Source organism: Chanodichthys erythropterus, chromosome 18 (genome assembly GCF_024489055.1).
Source record: "Chanodichthys erythropterus isolate Z2021 chromosome 18, ASM2448905v1, whole genome shotgun sequence".
In the NCBI taxonomy this organism is placed as follows: domain Eukaryota; kingdom Metazoa; phylum Chordata; class Actinopteri; order Cypriniformes; family Xenocyprididae; genus Chanodichthys; species Chanodichthys erythropterus.
The window spans coordinates 34,445,571-34,468,091 of NC_090238.1; the positions used below are offsets into that span (position 1 = coordinate 34,445,571).

Sequence of the window (22,521 nt, forward strand, 5' to 3'; positions counted from 1 at the left end):
TGATATAAAGTCAGAATTGCAAGATATAAAGACAGAATTGCGTGATATAAAGTCAGAATTGTGAGATATAAAGTCAGAATTGTGTGATATAAAGTCAGAATTGTGAGATATAAAGTCAGAATTGTGAGATATAAAGTCAGAATTGTGAGATATAAAGTCAGAATTGTGAGATATAAAGTCAGAATTGCGTGATATAAAGTCAGAATTGTGAGATATAAAGACAGAATTGCGTGATATAAAGTCAGAATTGCGAGATATAAAGACAGAATTGCGAGATATAAAGTCAGAATTGCATGATATAAAGTCAGAATTGTGAGATATAAAGACAGAATTGCGTGATATAAAGTCAGAATTGCGAGATATAAAGACAGAATTGCGAGATATAAAGTCAGAATTGCAAGATATAAAGTCAGAATTGTGAGATATAAAGTCAGAATTGCGTGATATAAAGTCATAATTGCGTGATATAAAGTCAGAACTGTGTGATATAAAGTCAGAATTGCGAGATATTAATTCAGAATTGTGAGATATAAAGACAGAATTGCGTGATATAAAGTCAGAATTGTGAGATATAAAGTCAGAATTGCGATATATAAAGTCAGAATTGTGAGATATAAAGTCAGAACTGCGTGATATAAAGTCAGAATTGAGTGATATAAAGTCAGAATTGCGAGATATAAAGTCAGAATTGCGATATATAAAGTCAGAATTGCGTGATATAAAGTCAGAATTGCGAGATATAAAGACAGAATTGCTAGAATAAAGTCAGAATTGCATGATATAATGTTAGAATTGCGAAATATAAAGTCAGAATTGCAAATATAAAGTCAGAATCGTGTGATATATTGTTACAATTGCGAGATATAAACTCGCAATTGCGTGTTATAGTGTGCAGTTGTGAGGGGAAAAAAACTGACAGTGTTTCTCAGAAAACTCGCAATTGCATGCAATAATCTCAGAATTGTGAGATAAAAAGCCGCAATTACCTTTTTTATTTAGTGGCCAAAAAACAAGCTTCCATATCAACATGTTCAGATCAGTAAATAAAAAAGTTAATTTACTTAACGCTTGCATCAAATAAAGGCAAAATTGTTTGCAAATGTCGAATGAAGCTGGATAATGTTAAAGTAAATATTTTTGGTCACACTTTAGATTAGGGTCCAATTGTCACTATTTACTGTTAACTACTGCTTTTGCCTCAAACTCATAATTACTGCTTATTAATAGTTAGTAAGGTAGTTGATAAGTTTAGGTATTGGGTATTATTATGGGATGTAGAACATGGTCTTACAGAATAAGGCATTAATATCTTCTTTATAAGTATGAATAAATAGTCAATATCCTGGTAATATGAATGCGAATAAGCAACTTGTTAATAGTGAGAATTGTACCCTAAACTAAAGTGTTACCATATTTATTTATGGTACAATTGCTAATATAAATGGCTACCAGAGGTGCTTCCTGTCTCTTCAAAGTCAATATTGCCGAGATGAAGGACGCCGGACACCACTCTGAAGAGATTGAGCTTCTCTGTGTCATCCAGGCCGATTTTCTTCATGGCCACCACCATCCTGTTAAAGTCTCCCAGGTCATCCAGCAGAGGGTCCTTCAGAGCACCCACTTTCCCGTGCTACGAACACAACAGACCATCAAGACACACGGTTCCAGAATCAACAATAAATACAGGTCACACTCGCCACGAGTGCCTTAAAAAGAAACGCAGTGGCACTGTAGCTGAAATCAGAGATCAGAAACGCATACTGAAGGACTGTATACAGATCTAGATCTCTGATTAAAAGGAGGAAAAGAAAACAAACCTCACCTGAGGATCAGAGTGTGCCAGAACTTCTTTTTTATATTATATTCCAAAAAGAAAAGATGATTTTGTGATCATTTATTCACCCTTATGTCATTCTAAACTTGAATGATGCTCAATTTGAGGAACGCTTTATGCTGCTGTTCAATGAGGAAAAGAGCAACATAATATTCTTCAAAACTTCTCTGTGTTTCAAGGATACAAGGGTGAGTGAACCATACATTTAAGTCACTGACATACCGATAATCAGTCTAAAAAAGTAGATTACACCACTCTGACCAACGCTAAAGCTTAAAAGCTGTTTCATACCCATAACCACAAGCACCCCTTACAAAACTACTTATTTCACAGAGAAAGCCTCATGCATATTAGCTTGCAGACCCATGCACACACTAATGATCAATTTCATGCACAGAAACCCGGAAAGCCAAAGAATGTAAAGCATGAAAAGCATTTAGAAAGGAGGACAACTGGTAAAACATCACCTTATGATCCTGAATTTTAAAAAGATCAGGGTAGGCAAAAACACATAATATTCAGTTAGAAAACTACAGACATAAACACAATGGCTATTAGAAGAGTGAAGCTCTGTTCCAAAACCTGCATAGGCAGCATTTTAATGATGACAAAAGCTTTAAAATAAGCTAAAATGTATAAAAATCAATAGGCTATATAAGATCATATTCATCATTATAATTTTTTCCTTCATTTTTATTCATAATCCAGGGTTCTTACGGTCTTGGAGAAGGTATGTTTATCATATTATATAGATTTGAGTGTGTTGAAAATTATGTTATGACATTACTCTGTGCGTTCGCTCAACAGCTGCTATGAGACACTGTTACACACACTGCAGTAAGCTAGATCGATATAAGAATATCATATTAATAAATGCTGGATGGCTTGTGTTGCTAAATGCCACGCAATTAGTTTTAAAACGTATTGTATGATGGAGAAAATGCTGTATTACTGTTACTAAAAGTAAAGCTGCATCTGATGATGCTTTGTTAGCTACTTCACAAAATATAATTTTTCTCTGAGGCGTGGTAAAACATGGTACTCGCAGAAAATCAAGAAAACGAGATTCAAACAATAAGACTAAACGTGTTGAGCTATATAACAATAATTATTTTTCTGTCTATAAATGTATCCAAACAGCTGTTCACCTGTCTAATAAAACATATAATTTATTAAAGCATATTTGGTGTTTCCATGGTTTCTACAAAATAAAAACAGAAATTGAGGGTGACGCAGGTATGATGTCATCGATAGGTGACGCAGGGACATGATCCATGTCCTGCTTAAAATTGCTTATTTCTCTGGATTTAACCATTCTTGGAAACATCAGGGATCATGCAAGTACACAAGTCAACAAAATATATAACAATGTTGGTCCCACTTTATATTAAGTGGCCTTAACTACTATGTACTAACATCAACAAATAAGTAAAATGTACTTATTGGGTTCATATTGAATTGCAAAACACTTTTGCTGCTATTGAGGTGGGATACGGGTAAGGTTAGGGAAAGCTTTGGTGGTATGGGTAGGTTTAAGGGCAGGGGTAAGGTGTAAGGGATGGGTCAACAGTGTAATTATAAATGTAATTACAGAAATTAATTACAGATGTAATTACATGCAGGTGTTTTTAAAATATAAGTACAATGTAATAACATGTATGTACACAATAAGTGCATTGTATTAAATGATTAATTTAAATGTAAGTACATAGTAGTTTAGGCCACTTAATATAAAGTGGGTCCACAATGTTCTAGTGGTTTTTGGATATTTTAATCCAAACATCGTACATATTGTGCCTTTAACATCAACTGCTATTTTTGTGGAGTGGACTTGCTTCCTTTGTAGCGAGTTCCAAGTCAGTCACTTATGAGGTTCAATTTTGGTTAGGGTGCAGTCTTAAAAGGATACTGCCTATTAAGCTCACTAGGTTTGGGACCAGAGCTTGAGCAAAGAAAAATCTAATTTGAATCACAATTAAAGATGGATTTCATAAATATCCTAATGTCCAAAGTCATTATGAGATTCAAAGGATGAGAAAAAAACAAAACAAAAACAAGAACCATCTGTGAATTTGGGGTAAGAAACTAATCTCAGAATTTCATCTGAAAATGTAGTGAAACAGACGGTGTTGAGCTAGCAAATTAACTACTGCACAGCAGCTAATGAATATCTCCACAGGGATTCAACACAACGATGATTTATAATAATGGCCCTTGATAACAATAACATCAATTGATGGGCTCAGTCTCCAGAGAGGGCGGTGTGCAAACACAACAAAACAACGCTGGAATTTATTACACTTTACATAATTCATCAAAGACGTGAACTAATTTCTGAGGGTAATGTAACTAATTCTATTTGAAGCAAAATGGTGATCCTGCAACTTCAGAGATTTTGACTGCGGTCAAGGTCTGTTCATTCAGTGTGTCCCTTAGTCTTAATTTTTACTATATGAACAAAGGAAACTCCAAGGACTTGATCGTATATCAAAAATGAATCTGAAATCTTTACTACAGCTTAGCTTAGTGCTGTTTATTACTTCATATGTCACAAATTTGTATCAGCACACAAGAAGGAGGAAAAAGATTCATCACGGTACTGACCCAGAGAATCCCAAACGTAGAGGGGTCTACATACCTCAGGACTTTTCCTGTTTTGCATGATTTGTTTATCTGAGTCCTTGTTTGCAAAGTATCGGGTGCAGCCGCGATTCAAATACTGAGTGAAACACAAACACACAATGAGGAAAGTTAATAAACGAGAACAGAACCTGCAGAAATATATTCACAATCATTGTAAAGCAAATATGCCATCTAGTGGCATATCTACGGTTTCATGGTATCTCACATATACAAGGGCATATGAAATAGGATAACCTAAACTAAGGTCTTAAAGGGATAGTTCACCCAAAAATGAAAATTCTGTCATCATTTACTCACTCTCAAGCTGTTCCAAACGTGTATTCATTTCTTTGTTCTGCTGTACACAAAGGAAGATATTTGGAAGAATGTTTGTAACCAAGCAGATCTCGCCCCCCCATTGACTACCATAGTAGGAAAAATAAATACTATGGTAGTCAATGGGGGGCTAGAGCTGCTTCTTTTGTGGACAGCAGAACAAAGAAATTAATAGTTTACATAATAGTTTATAGAACAATAGAAATTAAAGTTTGGAACAACTTGAGAGTGAGTAAATGATTCATTTTTGGGTGAACTATCCCTTTAATTGACTTTATTCGATTTGATAAAATGCATGCCCACTTCATTTGGCATTGAGCTTTGATACAGTCTGTTATAGTCACAGATGTCAGATGGCTTTCACTGCACCAATTATAACAGAGAGTCTCAAAGTTTCCTGCTGAAAAAAGTGTCTAGACATGGTAAAATGATTTCCAGCTTCCTGATACACAATACACAGGAAACTGACCCGGAAGTTTTCCGGAGAGTTGAGATGAAGCATGTTCCTGATGTCCTCCGATGCCCCTGCGCAGAGTCTGTAAAATATATGATAGTTTCGTTCTTCTGGACTCTGCATGCAAATCCTAGACTTCTCCAGCAGATAGTGCGAGACAAAACCGCCCACAACTGCATTCTGAAGACACGGTGAACACGATTAGTTACTACATGAAGTCTTCCACACTCTTGTCTTCAGACTAAGACAAAGTTTACCTTCTCATTAAAATGGATTTCCACAAACTTTCCAAATCGACTGCTGTTGTTGTTCCTGACCGTCTTTGCATTTCCGAAAGCTTCAAGCAAGGGGTTGGCTGCAGGGACAGACATAGTCCAAACATAGTTTTTGCATCATCTGCAAAAATCAAACACTAGACACAACCAGTTCTAAGTGTCTCTGGAGAACCTACCTTCAACAATCCTCTCATCTATATCTTGACCTGTTCCATAAGATGTGGTTAAATACCTGAAATTAAACAGATATAGTATCAGGACACGATAACATTAAAGACAAAACTGATTCAATAAAACAAAACATTTACTTACCATTATTGAGCACTGCAACATGCTACTATTCAACTGTTTGCTCAACAAAGTTGCATTTATTTTATCAAAATACAGTAAGACATAGAAAAAACATAACATTGTGAAGTATTACCTTTTAAAATAACTGTTTTCTATTTGAATATATTTTAAAACGTAAGTTATTCCTGTAATGGCAAAGCATCTCAGGTTATGCATGTAACCATGGTTCCCTGAGAAGGGGAATGAGACACTGCATCTGAAGACACTCCAATTCGAAAGGGAATTGAATTTTCACCCTCATTTCTTCAGTCTTCAGTGTCACATGATCCTTCAGAAATCATTCTAATATGCTGATTTGTTCCTCAAGTAATATTTCTTCTAACATTATTACATCAGTGAAAAATGTATCATCAGAAGCTTATTCAGGATACCTACCCATTTTTTTTTCAAAATGTGGTGAAACGCATGTGGAATAACTCTTATATTAAAGGGACAGTTCACCCAAAAACTATCCAATAATTTACTCACCCTCAAGCCATCCTAGCCGTATATGACTTTCTTCTTTCAGCCAAACACAATCTTGAGTTATATTTAAAAATATCCTGGCTCTTCCAAGCTTTATAATGGGACTGAATGGTACCCTAGATTTTGAAGCCCAAAAAAGTGCATCCATCCATCGTAAAAGTAATCCATATTACTCCAATAAAGGCCTTCTGAAGCGAAGTGATAAAAAAAATCCTTATTTATAACTTTATAAACTATAATAACCAGCTTCCAATAAACATCCATATGCAAGTCGACTTACTGCGGAAGAGTGACCTCTGACCCAACGTATGACGTAGGATGTTAAGCTTAGACTCCTCTCGTGGTTCAAACAAATAGAGCTGACACAAGCTCAAGCTCCTCTTCTCTTACATCAAAATCCTCCAACACTTCAGTTCAAAAATTCTTGTTTTAGACTTCTAATTCGTGACCAGTGTTTTGTTTTGCTCTATCCTCTGCGCTTCTGCGTTCGTCAATACGTCATGCGTTGGATCAGAGGTTACTCTTCTGCTGGAACTCGACTCATGTACAGCCATTACCAGAAGCCGGTGTTTATAGTTTATAAAGTTACAAATATAAATATTTTTTCTTATGAAACCTTATCACCGCGCTTCAGAAGGCCTTTATTAACCATCTGGAGCCGTATGGATTACTTTTATGATGGATGGATGTGGTTTTTGGGTCTTCAAAATCTAGGGTACCATTTTCATATCTCAAAAAAAATGTCTCAATTCACCATTGGCAGGTGTGTCTAAATAAATAAATGAATTTGGACTCTTGTATACATATAGGACATGTTAACTGAAGTGTTTTCATCATTCCATAAAGAGTTAACACACCTGAGAACAAACTTTGTGTTTTCTGTTTTTCCAGCACCAGATTCACCGGACACAATGATGGACTGACTCATCTTCAGAACCTTCATGTCTCTGTAGGCTTTATCAGCTGAGACAGAGAGAGGGAGAGAGAGATGTTTATCAAGACACTGTCAATACTGTAGTTACCTTAAAAAATATATATTTTCTTTGTGCTTAGAACTGAATCCTCAAGTGTCCTATTAGGCAGACATTCATATGTCCACTCACCAATAGCATAGACATGAGGGGGAAGTGTCCCCAAAGAGCGTCTCTGATAGCTCTTAATGGACTCTGGGGAGTAGAGTTTAGGGATGTCGAAATACGGGTTCACAGCAATCAGGATGTTAGCCACAAAAGTCTGAAATAAAACACACAGTGTCCAAGAACAAATTAAACATTCATTGTTGGGTGTGTGAGTTTGTATTCGCAGTCTTCCATAATTTGGACAAACTGGTACTCCAAACCAAAAAGTTCACAAGTCGGACGGCCCAGACATAGAGCAATGTTTTAACTGTTGTCACTCAAAGCCTCATACTTTCAGATTAGCCACGGCGTGCAGAGCACTGGTACCTCACAGGACCTAATTAAGTGCATTGAGCAACTTGATAGCGTCTGGGCAGGATTAGCTGGGTCATCTGAGACGTGCAGTCACACTAGGGCAGGGCCTGGGCAGTCTCTTGACAGGCTTGTGCGCTGTGCTGATGAGTGTGCGCTGACAGCCGGACCGGCGTATCTCAGATGAGAGGCTAATAAGGGCCGCTGGAGCACGACAATAACATGCCCATCAGCTCCGTAACCTGCAGGCATGCTTGCCAATGAGATCTGTGGGGTTTAGTATGAATCTGAAAGTGCTCTGAGGCGACTGTTAAGCAAAATATGTGAATGTATCATACACATGCTTAAGATTCAAAGACCCAAATCAGTTGAAATTTAAAATGAAGTTTCATTAGAAGAGGCTTTAATTAATCAGATAATCAATATTTTATACATATTTGAAGGTGATGTGTTTAATTTAAAATGCAAGAGCCTGTTGTGGTTCTGTAAAAACATTAATCTGTTCATTTAAACATCCCAGCCTGCCCAAAACACACTGCCTTAAACTTAAAGAGTTAGTTCACTCCAAAATTATCCCATAATTTACACACCCTCAAGCCTTCCTATGTGTATATGACTTTCTTCTTTCAGCCAAACACAATTGGAGTTATATTAAAAATATCCTGGCTCTTCCAAGCTTTATAATGGGAGTGAATGGTACCCTAGATTTTGAAGCCTAAAAAAGTGAATCCATCCATCATAAAAGGGTTAATAAAGGCCTTCTGAAGCAAAGCGATGGGTTTTTGTAAGAAAAATGTCCATATTTATAACTTTATAGACTAAAATCTCTGGTTTCTGGTAACAGCCGTTCATGCGTTCACAAGAGAATCGAGTTCCGGCTTATGGCGTATGGATTACTTTCATGATGATTACCATTCACTTCCATTATAAAGCTTGGAAGAGCTGGGATATTTTTAATATAACTCTGATTGTGTTTGTCTGAGAGAAGATAGTCATATACACCTAGGATGGCTTGAGGATGAGTAAATCATAGGGTAATTTTCATTTTTGGGTGACCTATCCCTTTAACGGTCTGAGCTTGGAACAGGACTATCTGTTAATCAAACTAAAGGAGTACAAAGGGACAGGGAAGACAGCAATAGAGTGCAACAATTCCTGTCCACTTTATCTGCGGAGATGGTTCCGAAAGTATTTATTTGATTCAGTTCCCTCTAGTGATTTAAAAAAAAGTCTTTTATAAAGACTAAAGAGCTATAAGACAGGTAGCAAACCAGCCACACTATTATCACAACATTACAAACTTTGTATTAAAGCAAAAAGTATTTCAAAATTAGACAAAAAGACAAAAGTACAAGACTATTAATGACTGTATTAAATATTAATGGCTTTAATAAAGGAAATAACTACAATGCAAATTATATAATTGAATTCAAAACAAAGAAGTATAAAACTATTGATTTAAAGATGTTGATTATAGGTTTCTACATATGTAAAAACCTTTTTTAACTGCACATTTTTGCTAATGTGAACACATCTTAAGTTTGTACAACTAAACCATGCTCATTTTATGTGTTGGCCAAGTAATTGTGTACTTAAGTACTGTAGTTTTGGCCTTCAGAAAGACATTGAAATAATGAAAAACAAAAATTCAGAACAGGCATTTGACTTACATAGATCAAGTCTTTGCTGTAACGGACACGGATGTTGTTTAGAAGAGTGGCCTCATTCAAGTACATAAGAGAACCTGGAAGCCAAGTAAATATGAGCATATCACTGAACATCATAAGCTATAAGTATTTAACGTGATACTATTGGCTGATGCACCCCAAAGAAGTTATATACTTACAGTTGTCTTCGACATGTTTGTTTACATCATCCTCAGCAGGAAAGACTTGACTGATGGGAGCCAGGAATGTCTGCAAAGTCAAAATGAGCATCATCAACTTTGTGACCTCTTGCCAAATGGAAAAAAACTGGCCTAACAATAAGGGCTACATTGACCTATTTCACTATTTATCCATATTAATAAAAGCGCATACTGTTTACGACCACACAGAAGATTAATTTGACAAAAAACAAGTAGATGATGGCAACCGTTTGTTCTTTCATTTCAGAGTCTGTCTGGTTACTTTCACTGAGGTGTGAAGCTATAAACACTCAAGGTCTTCATACATTACGACTGCGCAAATGACACTCAAGAGCGGTGCTAGGTCAGCCATGATTGATTGTGTCTAATGGCAGCCATAATGTGGAGAAGAAACAGTAAAGTCATGTTAATGTGAAAGATGAGAACATAAGCTGTGAAATCCATTACATGACACATAATAAGACACCCAAAACTGTCCAGCACATCGGTGTGTTATTCAGGACGAGATGAGACAGGCTGACCTTTCCCAGAAAACCCATCTTGTCCATGCTGATGTTCCTGCTTTACATTTATCCACTCCCTCATATGTATATAAGCCATTTACATTAGGACCTCGCTGGAAAGATATTATCTGTCTCAATGTCATCAATATCATCTACCTCTTTGACCAAAAAACACTCACAACCTTTATATATTCTAGTGGGAACTTTTCACACATTGTTTACCATTTGTTAATAAAAGCTAGTGGATCAATGACAAATAATGGCTCGTTTCCACCGAGCGGTACAGTACAGTATGATTTGGGATGGTAAACCCTGATCCGGCTTGCGTTTCCACCACCAGCAGTTCCCTTACTTGATAGGCGTGGTGTATACCAGAAAGTAGCAATCAACGTCATTCTCTCGAGAAGAAAACAACAGTAAACAACAAAGGAGGACATAGAGCAGATCTTTTTGTGTTGCAATGGTATTGTGTTTCAACTGTATATTTAAAAATGGCGCCTCTTGTATTGTCATTCCCCTTGTAGCATGCACAAGTGACAATTCTCTGTTAACCAATCAACGTTCTGCAATGAGTCTAGCTCCACCCTTTAGGTACCAAGCTATTGTGCTAGGTATCCTAATGGAAGGGTCCCATAAAAGTGGTATGGTACGGTTCAATATTTTGGTAACCTTCATAACTTCTGACAATCAAAATGGAAATAATTGGGTATTTTACTGTGCCATAAGAGGGTCAACGATGAAGAAAAAATATAAATCTACAGTTTAAAACACACAGTAATTAGAAATGTACTGATAGTATTTGTGTTGGTTTCATATCGTTTTGAAAAATACCATTTACGAGAAAATTTTGTAATTTGGTGAGCTAATGAAATGTCTGAAGAGGGCTTTGTCATAAAAGGTGAAATGGTCTGAAATTACTGACCTTGACACAAAGTCATGATGGTCTGCAGGAGTCCTCTCTATGATATAATCTCCTGTTCTATTTTTTGTGTGCATGTGTCTATGTGTTAGTTGCACTACATGACTTACATTTTGGTGGATCGGATTACAAGTGGACGACACTAAATAGGTGTAAACAGGGTCTAAAAACGTTTTAAGCTTGTCCACTTTTGACCACTTCCAGAGGTAGTCGAAAAAACTATTGACCGGACTGCTTTGTAATGCAGACACTCATGTTGCAGATCAAAAGATGCCTACTTTCCACCTACTGACCTAATGCGTAAAAATTATGGGATGCGCGCTCACCAGATGGGATTTAAATTTGTCGGCTGAAGACCCAAGTTTGGTTTGAAGATGAAAAATGTACCATGTACCAGCGTTTGACCAGTCTTGCGGCTGCCAGAGCAGAAACGAAAGCTGATTCTCTCTGTATGTTTTTCCATCGTCTCCTGTCGCGTTCATATTTAAATTGTGCAAGCTTATTTCTTCCATTAGACTGAAACATCTGAAAAAAGCCCATAGATTTACCCACTCACAGACCCTCCCCTCGAAGAAATCAGGACAGAAGTGGTTGAAAGTAGGGCTGGGAATATACATCGATTTGCGATTAAATTATTCTGGATCAATTCTGATATTTTCCGAATGTATCGCAATACTCTCTAGAATCGATTCTGAGCTTAGTTTTTAACAGCAGATGGCGCTAGTTGAAAGTGGACAAAAGAGATGGATTAAAACACCAGGTGTAAACGGGAATGTGTCTCCCTCGTCTACCTGTGATCCAATCGACCAAAACACATCTTAATACCAGTTGTGAACAGGGCTATAATTTCATATATTAAAGTCACCATGAAATCAAAAATGACCATTCTTATTTTTGTTGAATTGCAGTATTTATAATAAATGATTTATCCATGCACATCATTATTTTTTTATTCACGTGCCCTTGAAGTCAAAATAACTTCTCTGATGACGAGTTTACTGACATGAGGGCAGGACAATCTGTCACTCACATGAGATCACAGCAATAGTAAACAACAACGATGGAACGATCCAATTAATCCCTGATGGACAAAATCGAGTCTACCTGCTCAACATCTTTTTTCTCATTTTAGAAGCCATTTCACTTATACGTCACAATAAGGAAGAAAAAAAAAATGGATGTCACATCAGGAATTATAGCTCCTAATGACAAGCCCCAACCCTAAAATACACCTTGCAATATTTTAGACCAAAGATATCACATTATTTAGTCTACTGTCTGGGAAGGTGTTTTTTTTTTTTTTTTTTTTTTTCCTAATCTTCTGGGACGTTTTTTTTTTTTTTTTTTTAGAAATATCCCGCACTACACACACAGTGCCGCCATCTCTAAGGGAGTGTATAAGTAGTTGAGACACAGGTGGCTTTTTTTCTCTAATGAATATACCATTATAGTGTAATGAGATCCGCACACCTGCAGCAGGTAGACCTTATTACTTATTCAAACCCCCTGCAAGTGACACCATTACATGGCATAGCACTATTCTACATACACATGTTCTCACATTTTACCTATTGCTCAGATACCTGGAAGCCTTTTATACACATCATGAAGTTAATCATGCGTGTGGTGGGAAAGACTCAGCACGTCAGCAGAAACGCTGATCACATGATCGCCTGAGGTTCGCTGGGCTCAGCCGAGGATCATCACAGGTGCTTAGCAACTAAGTTTTCCTTCATATAAACATATGAGCTGACTTCTTACCTTTCCTCTCTGATTGAGAGGTTCTATGGTGAGTGCATCTGCACCGATGTCCACTATCATGCCCAACTGGAACCCGTCGGTTGGGTGGGGAGCCCACACAGGCTTCCCATCCTCCATTGCACCCCACAACTACACCGCAGCTCTGGAAGACACACACAGGGTTAAGATTAAACATTGACTTGGCTCATAATATGCAAAGCTTGTCCAACAGAAACGTAATTGTGTTTTGTTTAAAACAAGCCATGTGACTATAAACAAAACATCTTTTAGATTGCTGCAAGTGGAAGCCGACAAGGTCATCTCAAGTATATTATTGTAATGAAAATAACAAAACAACTTGTTAAATTAGCCACTTCAAAGTCTTGAAATGCATAATGTACAAAAGCAAACTGAAAATAGATCTTTGCAGACAATGTAAGTGGTGCTTTCCTACTCAAATCTCATTTCCAATATCTCAGACATTTGTGTATGATTGTCACATTTTGCCTCCTAGTAGCAGTCGCAGGAAACTTTCAAATTGGTCATGAAGAACCCGTTGAAGCCGTTCCCACCAAGGACGATAACTATAAAGATAACGATAAAGATATTGTTCTAAAAATCATTCTCAATATTAAGAATAGCAGAGTCCACACCACAGCTATAACGATAACGGCACAGAGAAACAATATCATTTGAATCACTTTCAGAATGATTTTATCCAGCTGATGAAGGATAAAAATATCAGCCAATCAGAATTCATCCTGCTGTAACAAGCTCGAGCATTTAAAGTGACAGACAAGCAGAGGCTTAGAATAAACAGAACGTAATTGTGTGTCCTACAGCTGGGTAAAAAAAAAAATTGGTTTATCGATTTTAATTGATTTTCATTTTGATGAATGGATATCGATTCTTAAATTCCAAGTGTTGATCTTTTGGTCTCTCTTTTCAGTTGATTAATGAACAAAACTTTGTTTTATATTAAAAGAGAGACACGTTACAAAGTCTTTCAAATTCTGTCAATTTTATTATGAAATTCAAACAATAATAAACTGAGCAATTCTAGGAGTGTCCTCAATACCATTTTGCTAGCTTTTCTGCTTAAATAGTGGTATGTGAACATTATGAAAGCTTGTTTTTGTCACAGAATAAAACAAGTTTAAAATATAATTGCGACGTTTTATTTCACAATTCTGACTTTCACAATTTTGACAAGCAACTGTGAGTTTATATCACGGAATTCTGAGAAAAAAAAGTGAGAAAAAAAAGATAAAAACCTGAAATTATTACCTTTTTTATTTTTTATTTAGTGGCGGAAACAAGCTTCCATAGAACAGAGCCGCTTTGTTAACAAAATTTATCGGGGCGTTAATGCTGGGATGTCTAGGTTGTTGCATGGCAACACTTAATTTTAAACTATTTATTTGACATTCTATTTAAATGTGTTTTTAAAGAGGAAGCACATTTTCTTAGCCGTAACCTGGAGTTGGTTCACAATTCACAATCTGAATACAAGTTTAGTTTTCATGCTGCTAAGTACAATGCAAAGTTTCTGGATTGACAACTGTATTTAAATGCATGACTGAATTGGAAACTGCAATGATTGACAGTGTTAACCAATGGACAATACAAAATAGGACAACATTTTAAAACAAGAACGTAATTCAACAGTTTTTGTACTGGTACTAAAATTGGTACAGAGAATTGCAAAATTAGACAGGCATTGTACAGATTACTGAAATTTTGGTACTGTGACAACCCTATGTTACATTTACCTCAGAAAAGCCGTTCAATGACCATAAACTCGATAGATAGCTAGAAAACTAACTTTAGAGAGGAGCAATTTGCTAAATATATGCACTACATTGCATATTGTACGGTTCTTTTAATTCTTTTAATTTCAATTAATTTTAAGCTTTAACTCCCTCGGGTCGGTGATCACGCCAACGTTTTTTTTTTTTCTAACCAGTGTGAAAGAGACTCAAAATACTCTGTCAATGTTGCACATACAATTAAGAGTTATGCACCATTTTAATCTGTGGAATATCTTCTTTTATTTGTGACTCCCACGGAGTCAGCGCTATTCAGACGCAAATTCAGTCAATACATGCATACATCGTCTCAATCGTGTATTTATTGTCTTGAAAAGTGTTTTGAATAGCCATAGTTAGCGATCTCTGGCCTCTGTTAGTTCGGTTAGTTCCTGGATTGCCTATTCTTCTTTAGCAGGCATTTGTGGACAAAAGGGGCAGAGCGCCCTCCGGCTGCAAGTATGAATTGAAAACACAGTATCCAGCACTCATAGTAATGACAATAAATCCTGAATAAATATTACTCCTCTGTTTAGAAAATTGACAAACATATGAGAATCCATCAATATTTCTCCAAATGTGCATGCTTTTAACCCTTATAGGGTCTTTGGGGTCTGCACAGACCCCAAACGACGTTTGCTCAAATAAAAAAAAATATTCTCTTTGTCCAAATGACATGAAACTTTGTACCGTTGTTAACACTTTCTAGATCTACAAAGAAAAAAAAAATCGGAGTGATATCTTGTTTTTATGTTAGTGTAAAAAAAAGGGTCACACTCAGGGTCTTCGGGGTCTCCACAGACCCCAGGCAATAAAATTTAATTTTGTTATAAAATAACTGCTTTTTAAAAAACAAATGTAATTTTACTCTGTTTATTAATGTTTTTACTTCATATTTGTGCAGTTTTTGGAGGATTTCTCGTATCTTTTAAATTTATATAAATAAATAAATAAATTAATATTTTTACAAAAACAGCTTTTTATGTAAAATTCCCTTTATAAAAGACCCACATTTCTAACTTTCATTCATGGGGATAACATGGATAATTTGACATGGTTTAGTGTAAGATTTTTGCCCATCTTTTGAAAAATGCAGTTTTAAAAGTAAAAAAAAATCACTTTTACCAGTAGATGGCTGCAGAGCTCCACTATTTGTTATGTGCTATTTGACTGACTGAAAGACATCTTTTCATAAGTTTTTTTTGTTGGATTCATATCTAAATGTTATGAAATCACAATTATAACAATAAAAAATACTTTTTGTCAAAGTTTAGCATTTTTTGTACTGAAAAAAATTAATTTTTCCAAAATATTGATTTTGAGGATGAATTTTGTCCATTTTCACAGTGGAGTCTCATCATAATGTAACAATATTGAAAAACTATTTTTTTTCATTACAAAAAATGCTAAACTTTGACAAAAAGTACCCTTTATTGTTATAATTGTGATTTCATAATATTTAGATATGAATCCAACTGAAAAAAACTTATGAAAAGATGTCTTTCAGTCAGTCAGATAGCACATAGCATATAGTGGAGCTCTGCAGCCATCTACTGGTAAAAATGATAGTTTTTTTACTTTTAAAACTGCATTTTCCAAAAGATGGGCAAAAATCTTACACTAAACCATGTCAAATTATCCATGTTATCCCCATGAATGAAATTTAGAAATGTGGGTCTTTTATAAAGTGAATTTTACATAAAAAGCTGTTTTTGTATAAAAACCTATTTTAAAAAAATATTTTTTAATTTATTTATATAAATTTAAAAAATATGATAAATCCTCCAAAAACTTTACAAACATGGAGTAAAAACATTAATAAAAAGAGTAAAATTAAATGTTTTTTAAAAAAACAAGTATTTTGTTACAAAATTGCATTTTGTTGCCTGGGGTCTGTGGAGACCCCGAAGACCCTGAGTGTACTTCCCAAACGAAGACCGCATAAGGGTTAAGCTAAAAGATATGAAATGCCATAGAGGTAACATAACTGTTCAGACACTTTGCATCACAGAAATACATTATATTTTAAAGAATATAATAGAATACCATTATTTTAAATTGTAATAATATTTCACAGTATTGCCGTTTTTTCTGTATGTTTGATTTACACCATGATGAGATTTGAGACAGTGAATGAGATTTGATCAACAGAGGGTTTTTTCACAGCCTACCTGCCTGAAAGAGCTCATTATTTATGGAGGTCATTAGAGCTCTTTATGCGATTCTTTTGTCTTCTCAGGTGAGAATCACCCATTATTCATGATTATTCACACCTCCACACATACTGTTTCTTGACCAAAGATGTTTTAGAAAATTTAAATCTCTCTATTGTTTTATATGAACAAGCAGGCAGCATAATTTTTACCTCATTTTGAAGCAAAAACTCTAGTCTACAACCTCAAATACCCAGAAGTCTTGTAAACAAAGATTTAATATATACTTTTTGGCTTTATTTCAGTGACTTAAGTTTTTTGTTTTTTCAATAACCACGCATAAACGTTATTCCTTCAAAAAAAACAAACATGTACATACATGTTCCTCACATATTATTGTAGCCTAGTTTGTGCTGAATACAGTGTAATGACACTTTTTCCATTAATCTGTTTATGAACAACTGAAAAAAGCACAAATGTCAGGGCATGTCAAAACTTCTCCAGGGTTCCAAAAATCCTCAGACCCCTGAGGGTTAATGTTATAGTGATGTATTCAATGGTATTCCCTGTTTACAGCATTAGTTGGGAGATATTTTTTTTCCTTGAGAAAATTTGCCATTGTACTGATACATACCCCAATTAAATCGATATTGATATTGAATTGAATCAAGTCGCAAGCTTGTGAATCAAAATCGAATAGAATTGTGAAAATTGTGGCAATACCCAGCCCGAGTATATCCACCATTCCACAACAAAAAAATAACCACTAAAAGTCACCCAAAACAAATTATTTGCATTCTAAATTTTTCTAATGCCTGTATTCCCTGGGATTCAAACCCATGACCTTGATATTGCTAGCACCATGCTTTACTGTTGGAGCTACAGAAAGGATAATATTTTTCAGACTTTTAAAGATTAACGTTAGTGATGCACTGAAAATAATTGCACTGAAATAAATTTTAAAAATATATATATTATAGTTTTTATTCAGCCAAAAACTGAAAATAAAAATGAGATGTTTGTTCATGTATCAACAGATTATTGGGATTTAAGAATTGATATCTGTTCATCACAGTGAATATCGATTAAAATCAAAATCAGTACTGTCAAACCAGCCTTAGCATCCACACGTTTTATCTATTGTAGCATATCTATGTTGTGTGCAAATACACGCTGACACAGTCAAAATCAAATGTCAATGTTTTAGTCAATGATTTCTGCCCTCCAATTCCAATTCAACCAAACAATTCAGTTGCCAAAATTTGACACATCAAACGTTGGTAATTATCATCTTTTGTTCATAGTTTTGATTAGAATACATCACATCTGGTCAGGCAGTCGCATATGGTCTAGCCTCAAAACTTAAAAAAAAAAAATGTAACGCACCAAAGATCAAATGGGATCCCAAAATTCTGCATATGCATATAGTCAGGATCAGAAAACAAACGCATCTCTTGTACTACTCTCCATTGGAAATAGAAATGTTGATCACACTTTAGATTAGGGTCCAATTCTCACTATTAACTAACTATTAACTATGACTTTTGCCTCAATGAACTACTAATTATTGCTCATTAATAGTTACTGAGGTTGTTAAGTTTAGGTATTGGGTATTATTATGGGATGTAGAATAAGACATTAATACAGTATGTGCTTTATAAGAACTAATAAACAGCCAATATCCTAGTAACATGCATGCTAATAAGCAACTAGTTAATAGTGAGAATTGGACCCTAAACTGAAGTGTTACTGGAATATCATTTTACACAAATTCCCATGATCAATCGTCATTTAAATGAACGTTCATTTGATCAATTAATCGTTAACCTTAATACTGCAAGATGCATCTACTGCAGTGGCATATAGTCACTGGCATGTCAAAATGTGCAAATGCCACTCAAGACGTCAGCTTCTTCACTCAAATGAAAAGGTTTTTTAGTCTAAATTAAAGGTTAGTAGGATTGTAAAAAGAAGCAATACGATTATGATCATTTAAGGCCATAAATTTAAATTAAGTCACAATTTCCACAAATTTAACAATTATTCTTGAGGTATTCCACTGGATATGGAATCTCTTGTTTCTTTTCCCAAATACTCACCATCTCACCCTCTATTTTTGCTTATTTTCTTCCTGTCGTTTATTTTCTTCCCGTCATTTACTTTTAAACCATATGTATATGATTACACCATATGTAAATATGATGAAATAATTATCTTCGTTGGGAAATATAATTAAACTTGACTTAGTTACTACATTTCTATTGCTTTCCATGTTCAAGGACTTTGTTTAATGAGCTGTGCCGCACCAAACTAACGCAAATGAATGACTTCTGGTCTGTTTGTCAAAAATTGTGAAAAAGTGTCTACGCAAAAGAGTCTCAATACAAGTGCTTAGACCTGGTCACTTCATACATTTTTACTGATCGTATGGTTTTGCCATCGTGAAAATACCACGTGTAAACTCCATCCAAGATTCATACGAGAAGGGTGGCAATCTGATCACTCAAACCTTGACCTCAAGAGTTTGAGTGTTCAGATTACATCAGCATACAGAAGTCTGTGAGCACCACAATCATCACATGAGCCAAATAGGGGTCCCTTTTTAATCATTTGTGAGTTGAAAATCATGCATTTTTGTTCAAATTATTAGTCTAAGTATGAACAATATTACAAACCTGATTCCAAAAAAGTTGGGACACTGTACTGTGAATAAAAACAGAATGCAATGATGTGGAAGTTTCAAATTTCAATATTTTATTCAGAATACAACAAAGATGACATATCAAATGTTTAAACTGAGAAAATGATCATTTTAAGGGAAAAATAAGTTGATTTTAAATTTCATGGCATCAACACATCTCAAAAAAAGGTCAAGGCCATGTCAGGACAAAGGCCATGTTTACCACTGTGTGGCATCCCCTCTTCTTTTTATAACAGTCTGCAAACGTCTGGGGACTGAGGAGACAAGTTGCTCAAGTTTAGGAATAGGAATGTTGTCCCGTTCTTGTCTAATACAGACTTCTAGTTGCTCAACTGTCTTAGGTCTTCTTTGTCGCATCTTCCTCTTTATGATGCGCCAAATGTTTTCTATGGGTGAAAGATCTGGACTGCAGGCTGGCCATTTCAGTTCCCGGATCCTTCTTCTACGCAGCCATTATGTTGTAATTGATGCAGTATGTGGTCTGGCATTGTCATGTTGGAAAAGGCAAGGTCTTCCCTGAAAGAGACGACGTCTGGATGGGAGCATATGTTGTTCTAGAACTTGGATATACCTTTCATCATTGATGGTGCCATTCCAGATGTGTAAGCTGCCCATGCCACACGCACTCATGCAAACCCATAACCATAAGAGATTCAGGCTTCTGAACTGCGTGCTGATAACTTGGGTTGACCTTGTCCTCTTTAGTCTGGATGACATGGCGTCCAGTTTTCCAAAAAAGAACTTCAAATTTTGATTTGTCTGACCACAGAACAGTTTTCCACTTTGCCACAGTCCATTTTAAATGAGCCTTGGCCCAGAGAAAACGCCTGCGCTTCTGGATCATGTTTAGATATGGCTTCTATTTTGACCCATAGAGTTTTAGCCGGCAACGGCGAATGGCACTGTGAATTGTGTTCACCGACAATGTTTTCTGGAAGTATTCCTGAGCCCATGTTCCATTACAGTAGCATTCCTATATGTGATGCAGTGCCGTCTAAGGGCCTGAAGATCACGGGCATCCAGTATGGTTTTCCAGCCTTGACCCTTACGCAGAGATTGTTCCAGATACTCTGAATTTTTGGATGATATTATGCACTGTAGATGATGATAACTTCAAACTCTTTGCAATTTTTCTCTGATAAACTCCTTTCTGATATTGCTCAACTATTTTTCGCCGCAGCATTGGGGGAGTTGGTGATCCTCTGCCCATCTTGACACTGCCACTCTGAGAGGCTCTTTTCATACCCAATCATGTTGCCAATTGACCTAATAAGTTGCAAATTGGTCCTCCAGCTGTTCCTTATATGTACATTTAACTTTTCCGGCCTCTTATTGCTACCTGTCCCAATTTTTTTTGGAATGTGTAGCTCCAAAAAAAAAAAGACATTTCAAAATGTCTCACTTTCAACATTTGATATGTTATCTATATTCTATTGTGAATAAAATATAAGTTTATGAGATTTGTAAATTATTGCATTCCTTTTTTATTCACAGTTTATACAGTGTCACAACTTTTTTGGAATCGAGTTTGTAATTATGGTCCTTGTCTTAGCAAAAACTATTATGGTCTCACATTATTATGAAAGGTAAAAATGTGTTCATTTATGCCACTTAATTATGTTTTGGAAAATTAGGCCATTTTCAAACAAACGTGCCATCTACTGTGGTTCAAGGACTGTGTCATCTCCACAGCAGTTCTGCTGAGGTATTTTAGTCTCCTGACCTGTCGCTCCATATGTTTTTTCAATGATCTTGTTATTCCTCTCAGGTATGGGCTTATCCTGTAATAGTGGATTTAAGCTACAGCTATTTGAGACATTGTTATCTGCACAGACTCTCCTCTTGAGAGAACAGCCGGTGGCCCTATCTGATCACTCTCTGATCCTACAATAAACCACAGACTTCATACAGTGTTCAATATAATTCCCTTTTAAGATCAGGTGATTTATCTGAAGCACTAGATGACATCCGTTAAGATCCATGAGATCCACTGGGTGCCGCAGACAAAGTGACCTGTAACTGAACTGCTTTCAAAGTCTACAAAAGCAATAATGGTTAATCACATGAGTGTTAATTATCTGACAAGAGAACAGCACTGAGTTCTTGTCAAAGACGCCTGGTGTGCAAGTTAGGTAGGACGTGTTAACTGCTCGAGGTTTGGTCCAGGGTGACATTTCCCATTCTCTGGCACTCTGACTATGGCCTGGTCCCAAGCGTTTCCCACGGCGCAATTATCAATTGTCAAGCATGCTAACTAACCTCATTATATGCTTAGAAGTGTATCTGGGCCAATCACTCAAGTCTCACATGAGTCTTTTGAAAGGAACAAAGACTTCAGAACAAGGCTTTAGCAATGGCATTTGGCATTGTGTTCTGAAGCATTGCTCATCAGAAAACTATCTGGCACATTACTTCTTTCTGAATGATTGGTTCTGTGCTGAATCAGTCTTGGGAAAATAAGATGCCTGATATGTGCTAAAACATAATGATCTGTTCATTAAGCATCTCTGTAATGTACACCTTTGTATTGTGTACTAATATGTTTAACTGGAGCAGAAGTTATAATTGGCACTAAACCTTTTGGCCGATTAATTTCCTTGTATGGTCCCCCTAATATTTGACTAATTGTTAGTTGTTGAAGAGGCTTAGTCGACCAAAATTTTTATTAGTCAGTTAGTTGCAGAAAAAACAACAACCTTGAGGCGAAGTCACGCAGTCTGTGAGCGACAGATTGTTAATGACGGGTCCTTGTGGTAATTACAGTATGTCTGCAGAAAATCCAAACTTTCACCTATCGACCTCAAATATAGCTTATCATTTGAATTGAAACATGTAAGTAGCAACTTTACATGGCTGCTCGCTCTAACGTTAACCTAGATAAATGTGCGCTATTTTCAGGCACATTTTTAACGCGTTATTTTTTCTCAGATCAATTAATCGAAATTAACGCGTTATTTTGACAGCCCTAGTACATATATATATATACACACACACACACATATACACATACACATATATATATATATATAATGTGTATATATATATAATGTGAATATATATATA

At 35.9% G+C, this 22,521-nt stretch overlaps 1 protein-coding gene across 5 annotated transcripts in view; it reads right to left on the reverse strand.

Annotated features, from left to right (window-relative positions):
- Window positions 1–22,521, reverse strand: part of myo6b (myosin VIb) — a 77,454-nt gene that overhangs the window by 50,793 nt on the left and 4,140 nt on the right. For all 5 annotated transcript variants that reach the window (XR_010892493.1, XM_067366737.1, XM_067366736.1 and 2 more), the window contains exons 2-11: window positions 12,818–12,959; window positions 9,614–9,683; window positions 9,438–9,511; window positions 7,441–7,570; window positions 7,195–7,300; window positions 5,698–5,753; window positions 5,504–5,601; window positions 5,262–5,426; window positions 4,473–4,553; window positions 1,450–1,630 (exon numbers count right to left, since the gene is read on the reverse strand). Coding sequence is in view for 4 of the 5 variants with exons in the window: in XM_067366737.1 (XP_067222838.1) it covers window positions 1,450–1,630; window positions 4,473–4,553; window positions 5,262–5,426; window positions 5,504–5,601; window positions 5,698–5,753; window positions 7,195–7,300; window positions 7,441–7,570; window positions 9,438–9,511; window positions 9,614–9,683; window positions 12,818–12,934 (1,078 nt within the window). In the remaining variant the exon portion in view is untranslated. The remainder of the gene's footprint in view (window positions 1–1,449; window positions 1,631–4,472; window positions 4,554–5,261; window positions 5,427–5,503; window positions 5,602–5,697; window positions 5,754–7,194; window positions 7,301–7,440; window positions 7,571–9,437; window positions 9,512–9,613; window positions 9,684–12,817; window positions 12,960–22,521) is intronic.